This window comes from Nomascus leucogenys, chromosome 16 (assembly GCF_006542625.1).
Source record: "Nomascus leucogenys isolate Asia chromosome 16, Asia_NLE_v1, whole genome shotgun sequence".
NCBI classification, from domain to species: domain Eukaryota; kingdom Metazoa; phylum Chordata; class Mammalia; order Primates; family Hylobatidae; genus Nomascus; species Nomascus leucogenys.
In genome coordinates, this window is record NC_044396.1 from 4,231,436 (window position 1) to 4,248,245 (window position 16,810).

Here is a 16,810-nt window from a genome sequence, read left to right on the forward strand (position 1 = left end):
TTTTGGTTCAACTCCCCAGGTAGAGAAGATGGGAAAGATTGGGTGCTCTCTCTTCTAACAGGGACTCTGGCTATAGTATTAGAGGGTACAGGAGTTCTTGGCCATGACTCTCCAGGAAGCCCAAAAAGTTTTGTGAGTGTGATGAAGAAATAGTGGCTCACTCTCTCTTTTAGAGCACAACCAGGACTGGGCATGGAGGATAACAGGAGGCACCCTAGGTGCCTATGCTTATTTAATAGGGCAAGGCACATCCCCTATAATGGGTTTGGTGGTGTATTCAAATAGGAGCAAGTGGATGCAAATAATAATTTTAAAAAGCTTTCATCATCAACATGGGAAAAAAGAGAAGGAAATGGTTTTCTCCAAGGTTTGCTTGGAAGAAAAAGCAGACCTCATTCTAAAGTGAAGTCTTGCTACTCCAAGTGTGGCTGAAGAGCCAGTGGCATCAGCATCACCTGGAAGCTTCTTTAGAAATGCAGTCTCGGCCGGACATGGTGGCTCACGCCTGTGATCCCAGCACTTTGCAAGAACGAGGCGAGCGGATTGCCTGAGGTCAGGAGTTCAAGACCAGCCTGACCGACATGGTGAAACCTCGTCTCTACTAAAAATACAAAAATTAGCTGGGCGTGGTGGCAGACATCTGTAATCCGAGCTACTCGGGAGGCTGAGGCAGGAGAATTGCTTGAACCTGGGAGGCAGAGGTTGCAGTGAGCCGAGATGGGGCCTTGGCACTCCATCCAGCCTGGGCAACAAGAGCGAAACTCTGTCTTAAAAAAGAAAAAGAAAAACTCTTAGGCCCCTGTTCCAACCTACTACGTCAGAGCTGCAGTTTAATGAGATCCCCAGGTGACTTCTATGCATGTGGAGCTCTCAGAAGCCCTGCTCCAGACCAGCATGGTGGTTGAATATTGGAATCACCTAAGGAGTTTTTCAAACCACTGATCCCACCACCACGGTTTCTATTTTCAAGGTCTGGCTCCCTAAATGATTCCAAATGTGCAGCCAAGGTGGCAAAGCACTCAAAGGCCTCCTATTCCCCACGAGAACCTCTGAAACAGCAGCAGGTCTGGGTGCTGCTGATGCAGAATAAGTACCAAGATCTCCCCGAAGCCCAGTAAAGCCTCTGACCACTCCTGTAAGTCAGGAGCAGGGAACTGAAGCCAGCTGTTCGGATCTAGGTGCTATAGGTACCCCTGTGCACGTTCTCATCATGATTGTTCACTGTGCATTTCATTAGGTGGAATCCGTTTAGGAATCTGTCATGGGAGATCAAAAAAGACATTAAGCTTAGAATAATCCATGTCTGCTTGTTTAGCCCATCAGACAAATCATTTGCAATTAGGTAGGATCCTCATGCTGAAGAAGGTAGAGAAAGCAAGCTTGCAACAGAAAAGTTAGAGGCCTCAAGTTGGGAAAGCAAACAAACCGAAAGCAGAGAGGAGTCACCCAAAGGAAGCAGCACCCAGTGAACCCCTGCCGTGAGTCAGCACGAGGGAGGCCCAGCCCTTTCTAGGGAAGCCTGATTAAAGATCAGGCTCAGCTGCTGCTGCTGCTGCTGCTGCTGCTTGTCCCAAGACCAAGTCGTAATAGCAACTTCCCTTCCTCAGCTGCCTAAACTTTTTTTTTCCCTTGTAGCTGGAGAGAAGTGTCACATTTTGCTCACTCTCAACCTTCCTCGCCCACCCCCTTCCCACAGAACGTGTGCGGTGTGTAGGGGGTGCTGTGAGCCACCTCCAGCCTCGGGTGGCTGCTGAAGTAACTTTCAACTCCTCTCTTCTTAACACTATGAAGTGTCTCGGGAAGCGCAGGGGCCAGGCAGCTGCTTTCCTGCCTCTTTGCTGGCTCTTTTTGAAGATTCTGCAACCGGGGCACAGCCACCTTTATAACAACCGCTATGCTGGGTAAGTGGAGCGACATTCATGCCTTACACAGCTTTGATTTGGATCTGGGGGCTGGTTTGCTCCAGAGTATGCCTCATTTTTTCTGATCTGGGGGTCTCTGAGTGAATCTGCACACTTTCGCGGTCCCCTATATAAAATGTACTCACAGCTCTCTGCTCTTGGCTTTAGCTCCCTGAGAGAACGTGGTGGGTTCCAGCCTGGCTTCTTATACTTTTTGTTATGTGCCAGCCTCAGCTGTGGACCCAGGGTTGCATGGGATTCTGTCTTTGGAGTAGCCGTGGTCAGTATTTGCAGTGTTTGCCTTGGTTGATGCTTGGAGATGCTGTTGTCCTACACAATTTATGACCTGAAAACTAAGCCTTTCCTTTACAATTGTATGTAGGAGCAGTGGGTTGAAATTCATCAATGATTAAGAACTGAGTGTGATTTTTTTTTTGTCTGTGCTTATTAGTCTGTAAAGTGGTTATTAGATTTTTAAATCTGAGCAATGCAAATGATTCAACTCAAAATGAGCAGAATAAAAGTAGTCAACTGTAAAATTATGGATAGTTTTTCTGAAGGAAAAACATAGGAATAAAACAATCAGTTTTGTCCCCCCTCTGTAGGTTAGCATGCTTTCTATATGCCTTTCTTCAGGAGGCAGAGGGCTGGAAGCCGTGTGTTACTATGCACATTCTTATTATCCTGAAGGCTTGCTGTGGTATAGACAGCATGTGATTTGCTCACATATGCAGGGGGTCGTTCTTTGAATCTGGAAATTATGGCTTGCCTGCACTTTAGAGCTGGAAAAACCTTAAATAGTTCCTCTAGTTCAATTCCTTTTTACAGAGGAGTAAACTCAGTGTCTTAAATATTTTTAAATAGGCTACTATCATTCAATAATCACCACCTGAGAGAAGTTTTCATGTAGATCTGGATCGTGACAAGGTAGTGTACAGTGTCTTAAAACCAAGTTGTTCATTTTAGAAATAGTGTAAAAGAGAATTTACAAGTGTGACCCTGGAAAAGAGAATTGCGTTTCTCTTTCCCAAAGAATCTTGGCACTGCCTTTCGGGTTCCTCTGAATACAGTGCTTACAGAGGAAATTTTCGAAACATGTCCTGAGTTTTAGGGGAGGCAGGATGGGGTGGAGGTGTTGGCTGAGGTAGGGGCTATAGATGGCAATATGATCACGGATTTTTCCACCCCAGTATTTCTGGGAGGAACAGAAAGGAGTTAACATCCCAGGGCTGCCTTTTGGCCTGGACATACAAGATCTCAACTTTACCTCCGATAATTTGTGACTCCTTTAGAGATCTGGAAAAAAGAAGCTCATGTTTAAAGACTGATGGTGCAGGCTTGGGTTGTGGGGAACTTAATTCTGACTCTCCTGGCTGATGTCAGGTCAGATGATAAACATATCACAGATTCAGACACGCATGTATGACCTAAGACCTCACTCCTCCACTCAGCTGTGGCTCTGTGCATAATTATTTCAGCGTGCGGCACTCCTCCGTGATAAGTTACCAGGCCTGCTTCAGCTGAGCAGGTGTGCACCCTTCCCTACGCACCACTTTGCAGAGGAAATGAGGCCAACGGTGGCACCCTTTTCATATAGAATCTGTAGCGACTGGAACCCTTCAGGAAAAAGTTTCATTACCTTCTCTGTTTTCAGCAATGGACATAATAATTGCTATTTTCTCTTCAGTTGCTACATAAGTTAATCTCAAGTGTATAAACTACCAGATGTCTAAAAGTAGGAGGGAAGAAAAAGATGAGAGAATGAAAAGAAGTGAGTCTCACTCAACCATTGCAACAGAAGCCTAGAGCTTCTTTTAAAGCAAAAATATTTCTGAGCATATTCACTGTTAAAAATGGGGAATTTTAACCTACCTTCATTAGATATGTCATTTTCTCATCGCTAAAGACAGAATGCTGCTCAGCTTTGAGAATGTTTTGCTTTGTTTACTCTGAAACTGGTTTCTGCAAGTTTAGCCTTCTGGTGAACGAAAATCTGATGGGAAGACATGGTAGAAGAGTGTTTAGCAGTTTTTTTTGGCTGGTTTCATCCACCCAAAGTTATTCTGAGCCATCTCATTTTTATTCCTTAATAATTTTTCTGTTTTGTCTTTTGCTACTAATGAAGGGGCAGCCCTAGTTCTTGCATTCATGTAAAAATATTTTTGTAGGTCTTCGTAGAATCTTATAATATGTGATTATCGTTTACAGGACCCTGAGCATGAATAAAAAATAGAACACACAGGGCGGACCAGCATGCCTCCTGAGAGCAGCTAATGAGGCCAGTCCTCTTTAGACGTAAACTAGTAACAATTGGATAGTGCCAAGTGTGTAATAGATGCTTAGTAAATGGTCAGTTTAAGTGTCTTGGAAAAAAAAAATTGCCTTGGGATGGGTAGTGGGAGATTCTGGGAGAACTAGGGATGATTACGGTCATTTAAAAAGGTAAGAAAGAGTAAGACCTATTGGCTTGCACAACAGGGTAACTATAGTCAATAATCTAATTGTACCTTTTGAAATGACTAACAGTGTAACTGAATTGTTGTAACACAGAGAATAAATGCTTAAGGGGATGGATACCCCATTCTCTGTGATGTGCTTATTTCACATTGCATGCTTGTGTCAAAACATCTCATGTACTCCATAAATATATATTGGGTATATAGAAGTATATACATACTACTATATACCCACAAAAATTAAAAACTTAAAAAAATGTGTAGAAAGACTACAAGAAAAATCTGATGACAAAAGCTAGTGCCTTTTTTGATAACTGTATTAAACACTTACAAGACAGATCTTTAAATGCATAGAAAAGGAATGAAGCAAAGTGGAAAATAACAACTTCAATTATATTTATTGGTACTTAATGTCAAGGGCTTCAGGGGTTACAAATGCCAAGCCAAACATTTCAGGGATCAATAAATGTCCGTCAGTAAGTGAGACAAGCAAACATCATTCTGTGTTTCTCTTTTTCTCCCTCATCTCCCTGTTTTCCCAAAAGCAGACCTGGTTATTTATTATACTGTGATATTGAAACCAAAAAAAAACTTCTGCATCACAGAAAATTAGGGTAGATTTTTAAAATAATGGTAAAAGAGAGATCTCAGACAGTAACAATAAATTCTGGCAAAATTGTAGAACATGGCCATGATTTTTGAAAACTACTTATTGAGTGCCTTCTTCATGTGTCAACGTAGCATAAGTCTGAAGTTTAACTGCCTGGGTCTCAATTTTTGCTTTCCCACATTTAGTAGCTCTGTTATCTTAGACAAGTTATTTAACTTCTTTGAACCTCAGTTTCCTTATCTTGGACAATGGAGGTAATATTTGACCTTCCTCACCAAGTTGCTCGGAGGATTCAAGAATAGCATGGTTCTTGGCACTTAGTAAGAACTTAACAGGATAGTAAAATACTTACCAAGGCTTAATATAAACACTTATAAAAACATTAATTCTAAGAACAACCTTATGCATTTGTTATCCTCATTTTGCAAATAGGCTAAATGAAGTACAGTCCAGGTAGCTCAAGTTCAGGGCTAACTAACTCAAGGACACCCTTGAGATTCTCACCCAGCTCTGCCTGACTCCACCACTGTACTTCTCACTCTGCCACTTATTCAGGCATAGAGAAGAATTGCTTTTAAGAAAAACTGGAAGATTTAATCTTGTTTGGGGAACTGATAGTTTCAGAACAATAAAGGAAAAGAGATTATATAGGTAAAATTGGAGGTTTAATCTTGGTCACCTTCTCGAGGGTGATGATGAGTCACCGACAGTGAATCATTATTAGAAAAGCATGCAGGGCCCATAAGGGATAGAAAACAGAAGATGAAAGAACTTTCTGTTGTCACACACACACACGTGCACACACACACACAAAAGTAGCACAGAAAGTGGCTGTGATTGTGTGCCTTTGTTCATGCAAGTATTATTTGGATGCCCATTGTGTGCTGAGAACTTGACCAACAGAGTGAATGCCCTCTGATAGCTTGCTGTATAGTAGAGAAAATTGCCCACACATCAAATTACTATACAATGTGTAAGTGCTGTGTGGTAGCTGTCCCCAACCTTTTTGGCACCAGGGACTGGTTTTGTGGCAGACAATTTTTCTACGGTTGTGGCAGGGGTGGCTTCAGAATGATTCAAGTGCATTATGTTTATTGTGCACTTTATTTCTATTGTTATTACGTTATAATATGTAATGAAATAATTATAGGACTCACCATAACAAAGAATCAGTGGAAGCCCTGAGCTTGTTTTCTTGCAACTAGGCGGTCCCATCTGGGGGTGATGGGAGACAGTGACATATCATCAGGCATTAGATTTTTATAAGGAATATGCAACCTAGATCCCTCGTGTGTGCAGTTCACAATAGGGTTCTCGCTCTGATGAGAATCTAATGCTACTGATGATCAACAGGGGGCAGAGCTCAGGTGGAAATGCGAGCAATGGGCAGCAGCTGCAAATACAGATAAAGCTTTGCTGGCTAGCCTGCCACTCACCTCCTGCCGTGCGGCCCGGTTTCCAACAGGCCACCAACTGGAACTGGTCTGTGGCCAGGGGTTTTGGGACCCTGCTGTATGGGATGAACAGATTCCTGAGGGCTGGCAGAAGAGTTCAATGAACCAAGAAGGAGAGGTGAACATCCTTGCTATGGCCTTGCCAGTTCTGATCATCTAGCCCTGCTGTACGTAGGCTGAGGGTGCAGAGAGAACTGGCTTCCTATCATCATGGCTGCTTCTTGGGACTGGAACCAAGTAATGCGCTCATATTAATCTACTTGTACTGGGTCTGCTTGCAAAGTTCCATGGACTCCTTTTTTCTCGTGACAGCCCTGCATTTATTGAAGATGCTCTCACGTCTTGGGACAGTTTCTTCCCCCTTCTTCTTTGTGTCTCAGGGAAGCCACTTTGATGAATGGCATACCCTTTGTTCCCATGACCATAGGTATGAGTAGGGCTGGGTATCACTCACTATGCATGCAGCTGGTATGTGCTGGTTAGCCACACCCGTGCTGTGCTTATGGCCCCACTTACGGTTATTTGTCCACAAGTCAATAGTCATCCATGGAAACAAGATATGACTATTCACAGAAGTAGACTTGAAGTAAGATTTTTTTTGAAAAGTAGTTTGGGGCCAGGCACGGTGGCTCATATCTGTAATCCCAGCACTTTGGGAGGCTGAGGCAGGTGGATCACCTGAGGTCAGGAGTTCGAGACCATCTTGGCTAACATGGCAAAACCCTGTTTCTACTAAAAATACAAAAATTAGCCGGGCGTGGTAGCATGCACCTGTAGTCCCCACTACTCAGGAGGCTGAGGCAGAAGAATCGCTTGCACCTAGGAGGCGGCAGTTGCAGTGAGCCAAGATCATGCCATTGCACTCCAGTCTGGGCATCAGAGCAAGACTCAGTCTTAAGAAAAAAAAAAAAAAAAGTAGTTTGGTCCTTGAAATGCTATAAGCAAAGAGACTGCACACTGGATGTGGCATACTGAAGACAAAAGGATTGTGAGAAATAGTGACTCAGTAGAGCAGTTTCAACCCCAGAGACATAATACTTGTTTTCTACCTTACCTCTCTGGCTATTTCCCCACCTTTCTCTCAGGAGCAGTTTTTGTGTTCTTTTATGTCCTAATGGTGGCTTCCTTTGAATGTTCTCTGAGCTTTTGGAAACCTAGGTCTAGAGCACAAGAAATCACAGCCAGTCATGTGAATCTGAGTTGCTTTCTACACTGGTAGTTAAGGCTCTTTTCAGATATGATGGACAGAAGTCCCCCTTTTCCCAGGACTGGCCTGGGGTTGCCAGGGACTATCCCAATTTGCACCCGCTGTTCTGGTGTAGTCATCAGCAGTGCCCCCTTCCCGAGAAGGGTCCTGATTTGATGGTAAATTGTTGGTTTGACCTTTTTTATTCTTCACTATGTTTGCATCCTTAATGAGTTTTATTCCATGTCTTCAAATATGCCTCTTGTCTCACTCCTAAGGAAGAAATTCATCTCTAGTTCCTTCTGTTCCTATAAAAAGTATCCCATTTGTACTCTCCTCTCTCTTGTAATGACCACCAGCCACATATAAGACTTTTTGTTTTAATCTCAGTCTGGGTTAAGGTAGTTTTCTCCTAACTGATCTGCCATTCTCTAGTCCTTTCTCATACTGATGAGCTTATTAAAATAAGGCTTTTTATCATGTCACTCCCTTGCTTAAAGACCACTTTGGCTCCCTATTGGCAACTACATTAAAGGCACAATCCTCTGCATGGCTTTCAAGGCCTCTATCATCAAACTCTTGTTTTCCTGCCTCTCTTTCACTTATCCTACACCCTGAAACCAGATCTAGTCAGATCCGAGAAGTAGAGAGCTTCATTCAGCATTGCACACCTTGAATAAACAAAGCAAGCAGGCCCCATTCATAGCAAGAGCCTAAAGCAGAAAAGGGCCATGTCAGCTTATGAATGACAGGTTGAAATATGTGGTCTACATTTGGGGGCATTAGGAACTATAAAGGATATGTCCTTGGTTCTGAGGTTGGTTAAGAACGTTTCCCCACAAGTTAGTGTGTAGTTGATGGAATAGTTCTCCAGTGCCTTCTGGAACTTCCTTCTAGCTCTTGCCCCTTGTTAATGGTAGAATATTTTTAGTTTTCCTTATGCACTAGCTTAAAGTACAGCCCCTAGGTGCTGATTGTTTATCAGCTCATTATACCCAAAGCTTTCTTCCCTGCAGTATGTTCTGTGTTTTGGGGCTTCCTGCTTTGCTTGTTAAAGACATGCAGTGCTGCAGTCCTCTACGCCTCTGACCCAAACTCACAGGCAGACAGTATGGGGGTCAGCACTTCCTCTGCCCACTGAGCTAGTAGAAGGAGGATTGTTTCAAATGCTTCTGGGCTCCACTCTCCCTGAAGCCCAATCTGATAATGAACCCTTTATTTTATAGCACCAAGGTACTTTCTGGGTAATACCATTAAGCAAAATCACTTCCAACCCCTGAAAAGCAACAAAGGATGTTAACGTTTTATAACTTCACAGCCTATATTGTGCGAGCTACAAAAGTATTATTTTTTTGTCTTTGTAAATGGAATGACTGAACAGAAAATAAAAACATTTTTGGTGACTTGTTTTAGAGTTTTCATTATGAGCAATCACTAGATAACTGGTTTATTGGATTAGAATTTGCTTTGCTAAATTAATGGCTTCTCAATCTGCCTCTGGCATTAGCTTCTTTATGATACAGTGGAATGCGGAATACAGAGCTTTAGGATCTTGTTCCAGGTAGTGTCGTAAATTTCCTAAAAGACTATTTTATGAAAGGTTGAAGCAAACTTCTAAGTGTTTCTCTTCAACATAATTACAGCCTTTGTTCTTTTTTTTTCCAGTGTACTTTGAAAATAGTAAAACATTTTAGTATCAGTGTTAGTAAGGATACTATTGGGTTGTTTTGTTTTGTTCTGTATTTTGTTTGTTTGTTTCTTAGTTCTGCTATGACAAAGAATCCTAAACCTCCATAGCTTAAACAAATCCATTTCTCTTTCATGTAAAACTCCAGAACAGCTATGGCTGGTTGGTGGTGACGGAGAACCAGGCTGCTTCTATCTTGTAGCTCTGTCATGCTCAACATTCAACTTCCAAAGGAGAAGTCTTCCATTTCTCACAGTCCAGCCAGCAGGAAAGTGGAAAGAAAAGTCACTCTCCTGTAATGCCACAGACCAGAAGTTCAAACATCACTTCCTGCAGGCCAGAATCAGCTAGACAGCCCTAGCTGCAAGGGAGGCTGTGAAATATAGCCTTTAGCCAGGGGGCCAGATCTGGGAGAACATATTAGAGATAACTACAGCAGTCTCTCTCTGAGTGGTTACGCTGATATCCAATGACTACCAGCCCATTCTCCCTTTCACTTGTTTTTTTTTTTTTTTTTTTTTTTGAAATAACAATATCTCCAAATGGATGTTTAGAATTTTGGACTTCCAGCTAATTAAAAGTGTGCATTTTTTCTTCTATGAATGACATTTTTTAAAGTCATAGAATGTCAGGACCAGAATGGACAAAAAATGTATCATAGCCCAATCCCTTTTTATAATATATGAGGAAGCAGAACTCCATAAAGGTAAAAGGATTGGCAGAGCTAGTGGTAGAGTTAAGACTAAAACCCAGGCCACCTGAGTTCACAGCATTCTTTATAGTTGACAACACCAACTTTGGCGACTCCAGAAATCTTCTTACCCTTTCCTATTCTCTGGCGTCATTGGGGATGAAGTAAAGTGATTTGGAAAGGCTGAGAAGTGTTTAACAAGTGAGGATTTCATTTCATATCTATAAATATTTGCAGGGTGTCTGGCCCGCTGCTAGTCTAGGACTACAGAGATGAAAGAACAGCCCACGTGCACAGCATAATGAGTAACTCAGGCAGGTAAACAAACAGTTCCAACCCTGGGATCCTTGTGCCTCCAGAGAAAACTCTTGATATCAGATATCAAGCGAGTGCAGGAGAGGGTCACCTAACCCAGACTGAAGAATGGACAGAAGGCCAGAGAAGTCGTCTTAGATGTGACGATTGCAAAGGAAAAAAAATTTTGAGTGGTTTATTAAATATGCAAGATATTTTGACTTTTTCTTTTAAATGGCTGGTATTGAAAGGACATGGTCCTGATCTCAGTCATCAAGAAAAACTAGAGATTAGGTTAAGGCTTTCCAGACACAGGGAATATATTGGTGCAAAGAACTACAGGTGAGAGAGCTTGGTCAAGTCTAGAAAATCAGGGCAATTGAGTATGGCTATAACAGAAGGCATCTTTCTCTGAGGGAGTCAGGAGGCGGGAGGGAAGGCTACAGAGGTAGGTGAGGTCCCATAACACATAGTTCTGATTTCTCCCAAAGGTAACAGTATGTTCATGAACAATTTTAAGCAGGGAATTTAGTCGATTCAATTTTTAAAAGAAAGTTCTCTCTGCTATCATGGAAAAGGGAAGGCTGGAGGGCTGAAGACTGGTGTCAAGATGACTGGGATGTTAAGGTGACGTTAGTAATACGAGATAGTGCCTGGTTAATGGCAGTGACATCGGAAGAAAAAGGAGGGAACCAACTAAATATTTAGGAGGTAGAATTTTCACAATTTTCCCACTATTTCACAGATGGAATACTGTAAATCGAATCTCAGAATCGGGTTAGTAGACTGCCCTTTGCAGAGAAGATAAGCACTTTTTTGGATATGTATTGTTTGAGCTGCCTATAAAGTGCCCAGTTGGATAGATGGATCTGAAGCTCAAGAGAGACCTCTAGGCTATGAAATAGATTCCAGAAACTGAGGTGTCAATAGAATTTCTTGAAAGCTTTGGTATAGGATGGAGTACCCTGGAAGAACTCATTACATGAAAAGAGGGCCAAAGACTCAATAGAGCAGAAGGGGAAAGGCAGAGAAGAAAGTAGCAGAAAGGTCTAGAAACAGAGTAAGAAGCACAGGAGATGTCAGTTAAAGGAAAATAAGGGATCCAAGAAGGGAGAGGTTAATCACATCAAGTGCTGCAAAGTCATGTCCACTGGGTAGGCCATTCAGGACATCATTCATGATATCATCAAAGGTGCTTTTGCTGGAGTGGTGAATGGAAACTAGAGCAGGTAGGCTGAGAAGGGAATTGGATGTGAGAAAATTAGCAGTGAAAGGAGACCATAATTTCAAGAAGCTTGTCCATGAAGTGGGGGTGAGGGCAGTGTGGGGAGCTGATAGATTTAAAGGAGTGTTTTGCCATTTTGCTTTTACTCCTTAAGATAGGAAAGATATGCTCATATTTTACACCAGGTGGTAGAAATAAGGAATGGGAGAGACCAGTGATAAAGGAGAGACCACAGGAAAGTGAAATGGAGTCAGGTGTCCACAGAGACTGAAAGCTGGCTGCCCTCTCCTTTCTCTGTAAAGTAGAAGGTGGGTCCTGGTCCTATGAAGAGAGAGGGGAGATGACTCGGGACCTTCAAAGGGATCACCAGCATCACTGAGGGGCCAGCTGTTGGTGTGGATGATGAGTCCATAAAGGAAACATAAACCCAGATACACGGGTTTTCTCCAGGATCATTTCTGAAGAATGTTACCTGGAATGTGCCCCTGGAGGGAGAGGGGAGGGAAGGCTGCAGAGGTAGGTGAGGTCCCACACACGCTTTTGATTTCTCCCAAAGGTGACAGCATGCTCATGAACAACTTTAAGCTAAGAACTTAGTTGATTCCATTTTTAAGAGAAAATTCCCTCTGCCATCATTGAGAAAGGAAGAGCAACTTCTGGAGCTCTAAAAGGAAAGAGGGCAGAAATGTAACAGCAATGGAAGAAAAAAGAAAAAGACTGCCACTAATTTATATTTCTCTAACATTTAATAAGATGATATAGGACTCTGTAAATCAGAATATAATACAAGGTATTAGGTAAGTTATGCTATTAGTGGGAAAGTCTCATGTAGACACATCCTGTCACAAAATTGATAATTTTTTTCATTACCTTCTATCTTCCTAAGGAATTAAGAAAAAGACTGAAAGTGTCTTAGTGTCTTCTTAGCCAAATCTATTCTCTTCCTCATTAAGTTATCAGAAAACTGGAGGTGCCATCTCCTCATCCATCTTCCCAGTTCTCTCATCCTTCCTCATTCCACAAACACTTACTGACCCAATACCAGGAGAGTAGCAATTATCACATCCTGACTGTCATTTCTTATCCCCAAGGATGGTTAAGAATCTTCAAAGTAGCTGTGCCAGGCAGTGTCTTGCAGAGGAAATGACAGTCTGTGTCTCCTGAGGGCTTATGTTTTAATCCACAGTCTAAACTGAAAAAGAGGGAGAGATTTAAAAAAAATGAACAAGTATTTAAAACCAAATGAAAATGCAAGTATATTAGGTCAACACACTCTTCCTGCTTTTTTCTACCTTTGTTTTCTTAACACACACGTCATGTATTTTTATAGTATTTCAATCTTAGCAACTGATAAAAGATGAAAGTTCTAGGGTACCACACTCATCACTAGATGAGAACCCTGGCCTATGTTTGCACTTGCAGAAGCTGGAACCATTTGCACATGTGACCTCATTGATCATATTTTCATTTCCCCTATCTCCCTTTCAGAATGTCTTTATCTTACCAGACTAATTCATGAATCACCAACATGTCAACTCGGTTCCTTTTTCTGATTTTGTGACTGTAATGAGAACACAAGATTTATAATGAGATGATTGAGGGGGGTCTTATTATAATCTCTCCATCATGTTTGGAATGATGGGATGATGGGATGGGATGTCTGATGATGTGATAGCAATATATTTGGCATCAAAACTGCTAAACATATTGAAGGTTGGAGGCATTTGGGATGAGCCTGTATAGCAAAGTATTTGGAGTAGTTAGAAATTTGCTGCAGAAAAAAAATATTCTAAGCCCTCGACTTACAGGGCAGAAAAAAGGATACATATGGGGAAGTCCAGTTCTCCCTAAGTTTTCAGAACTCTTTGTGCAAGCAGAGGAAAATGTAAGTCATTTTAATGTAATATCTGACAGAAATCTTAATGTAATATCTTACATCTTAATGTAATATCTTACAGAAAAATTACTTCAATGTTTTGGAGAGAAATTTAGTCTGCTTTGTTTTTCTCTGCCTAAAATGAGGGTTTTCCTTTTTTTTTTTTTCCCCATGGGGCCCTGGTTTGCTGAGGTCATGCACCTTCCACACTACTATTCTAAAAACTCTCCAATTACTTCAAGCACCCACACACACCTGTACCCTCTCTTCCCCCCAATGCCTGACACCACACCTTTTATATAAGAGCGAATAAATGTATCTTTCTTGATAAGAGGGAGGCTGATGGCTCACACTTGTAATCCCAGTAGTTTGAGAGGCCAAGGTGGGAGGATCACTTGAGCCCAGGAGTTGGAGACCCAGCCTGGCCAACATGAGAAAACCCTGAATTTACAAAAAAAAAAAAATTAAGTTTGCTGGGTATGGTGGCACGCATGCCTGCACTTCCACTACTAGGGACGCTGAGGCAGGCGGATCACTGGAGCCCAGGAGAATGAAGCTGTAGTGAGCCATGATTGCACCACTGCACTCCAGCCTGGGCAACAGCCTGTCTCAAAAAAAAAAAAACAAAAAAAAAACGACAATGCAGCAATTGACCTGCGTTATCTCAGCTTCCATCCTTCCTACCACAAACTCTACAGGTTCCTGATCCCGCCCCCACCCCCCCTCTCCTTTCCAAGGCAATACTTTGTGTATTCAGTCAGCACTATTCATTGAGTGCCCACCATGTGCCCATTTTAAGGCCCAGGGATATAGCACTGTAGGTTCTAGGAATACAGCACTTCTTTAAGTCCTAGTGAATAAAACAAAGTGTCTTGTGAAGTTTACATTCTAATGGAATGACAGAAAATTAATATGCCATAGTAGTGAGTTCTGATAAGGACTCTGAACTTAGATAAAAGGTAGAAAGGTGATAGAGTGTCAGGAGAGGAGATGAGAAGAATAAAGTGAGACTCCTGATTATGTGAAGATCTGAGGGTAGAAACTTCCACTCATGGGAAACAGCAGGTGAGGTGGAAGCCCGTGTGGCAGGTCCCTGGACAGCTGGTCTCAGACCAGCAACATCAGCACCACCTGGGCACTTGTGAGAAACTAAAAATTATCAGGCCACCTTCCCCTCCCAAATCAGGAGTTCTGGGGGTGGGGCCCAGCAGTCGGGCTTAACAAGCCCTCCAGGTGATAGATGCTACATTTTTTTTCTTTTTTTTTTTTTTTTTTTTGGAGACGGAGTCTGGCTCTGTCGCCCAGGCTGGAGTGCAGTGGCTCGATCTCGGCTCACTGCAAGCTCCACCTCCCGGGTTCACACCATTCTCCTGCCTCAGCCTCTCCGAGTAGCTGGAACTACAGGCGCCCGCCACCACGCCCGGCTAATTTTTTGTATTTTTAGTAGAGACGGGGTTTCACGGTGTTGGCCAGGATGGTCTCGATCTCCTGACCTCTTGATCTGCCCGCCTCGGCCTCCCAAAGTGATGGAATTACAGGCGTGAACCACCGCGCCCGGCAAGAAGCTAAAATTTGAGAACCACTGTTGAGGACAAGCAGCAGGGTAACATGGCTGGAGGCTGTGGGTCAATGAACAGTCACTCTCCCTTGGTCCCTGCTGCTCTGGTCCAGACTGTGTTCAATTTCCGTTTGCTTATCACTGTGAAACCTCTCAAAATCACCTGCAGCTTTCTTCCTCTGTCCTTCTTCTATTCTGTGCATGTTCGTCCACATCTGCCCACCTTTCTCAAACAAGTTCAAACTCTTACCTCCTCCAGCGCGAGTTCTCCTCTGAGAGCCCATGCCACTCTGTCGTTCATAACACTAACCACGTGAGGCTCGGTATTACAGTTGTATGTGGATGTCCTATCTTTCAGGAAATAAGCAAGTTGAGAGTAAGATGCTGCATCTTCTTATCTATATTCTTACAGTCCCCAAATAGTGTTTAGCATATTCAGTGAAGATTTTCAAAGGAAAAAGGAGGGAAGAAGAGGAGGAAGGAATAAGAGAGAGCGAGGAAGGAATGGGGGGCAGGAAACTAACAAACTGGGAATCGAATTGCTGACACCTGCAGGCAGTTTTATCACACTAAATTTCATCAATGACAAGTAGTGAAAAACAGGAACCATTTGCCCTTACGGCTTTCGGAGGAATGTGGGGATCCCACAGCTGCCACACTTACGTGCTTAAGGGCGATATTCCCACCCTCCTGCTGATTTCTCCCTGTTCAATGTGTTTTGGGTATCACTTGTACTATTATCCAAATTTGGCCTCAGATACTTTATTTATATAAGCTCCTAAAAGTGACTGGACCGGCATTCTGCTTGGGGGAGGAGATCTCTGAGGCAAAACTGCTGTTTCCTGGCTGGCCTAGAATGGGCACCAGCTGGTCAACACGTTTATTACCCATTACCTTTTACCAAATTTAGAGAAGCGACCCTTGCCTTTTTGTCATTGCTGCTTTATCCTCTAAGGAATAGACAGGAAGTCATCTGAAATTGTAGATCACTCCTCAATCATTCATTTTGAGCCTAACATCCTCTCTAGTTTTTGACTAATTTTTACAAACCAAAGAACTTCCAGTGTATCTTTCAGAACTTTATTGGTCGTGTTCTTCCTTTAACTCTTTTTCTATCTCTTTAGATGCTGTGATTCAATAAGAAGAAAGTTTGCTTGCAATTTCTATACTTGGTTCCCCTACTCAGATGCCCATACAAATTCCAAGTAACACAGAAACAGAATGGTCCTGGAGAGTACAGTCAGGCTTCCTTTAAAATAAGGCAACAGTAAAAATTCAAACACAGAGAGTTGATCAAATGTGGTTTGAAGAGTCCTCAGAACGGGGGCATTTTCTGAGCCGGGCTCAGCATGCTGCCCAGAGAGCAGTCCAGCCTGAGGGAAAGTTGGAAATATTCAGACAGAGGTGGTGTGAAATCAGTTGGTCCCTATGAGAAAGGCTTAAAGCCTTAGCCTTGAGTTAAGGAGTTGTGGAAGAAGTAAAAGGATGGGCACCAGCTGAGAAATAGCAAAAAGGAAGGGACTCTCCAAGGGTGAAACCACACTGCATAGTTTCTCAAGAAAAAGTATGGCATACCAAAGGACTTGCTACTATCTTGGCCTCTTTTTGTGTGTGTGAAAAAGCATTTGTTTTTTTCCTTCAAATGCAACTTGTATAGACAGCATTTAATTACAGGGTGAATAACTCACCATGGACCCAGCTATTGGTAGCTTGGTTCTTTCTAGGAAAGGAATCTTAATAAGAAAAAAGTTAGATTAAATGGTAAAGTAGAATTATCGCCAATTCAAAGATTCAACCAACTATCCCCAAATTAGGTATTCTAAACCAACTAGTGGAAAGATGCAAAATCAACATGGTCACCCAGTCTCATTT

At 42.5% G+C, this 16,810-nt stretch overlaps 1 protein-coding gene across 1 annotated transcript in view; it reads left to right on the forward strand.

The window, feature by feature from the left end:
- The first annotated feature begins 1,554 nt into the window (after positions 1–1,554).
- The window catches only part of CPA6 (carboxypeptidase A6), a 331,342-nt gene continuing 316,086 nt past the window's right edge, over positions 1,555–16,810 (forward strand). The window contains exon 1 of the mRNA XM_003274805.4: positions 1,555–1,901. Within this exon, the coding sequence (XP_003274853.2) occupies positions 1,786–1,901 (116 nt within the window). The 5' untranslated portion in view covers positions 1,555–1,785. The remainder of the gene's footprint in view (positions 1,902–16,810) is intronic.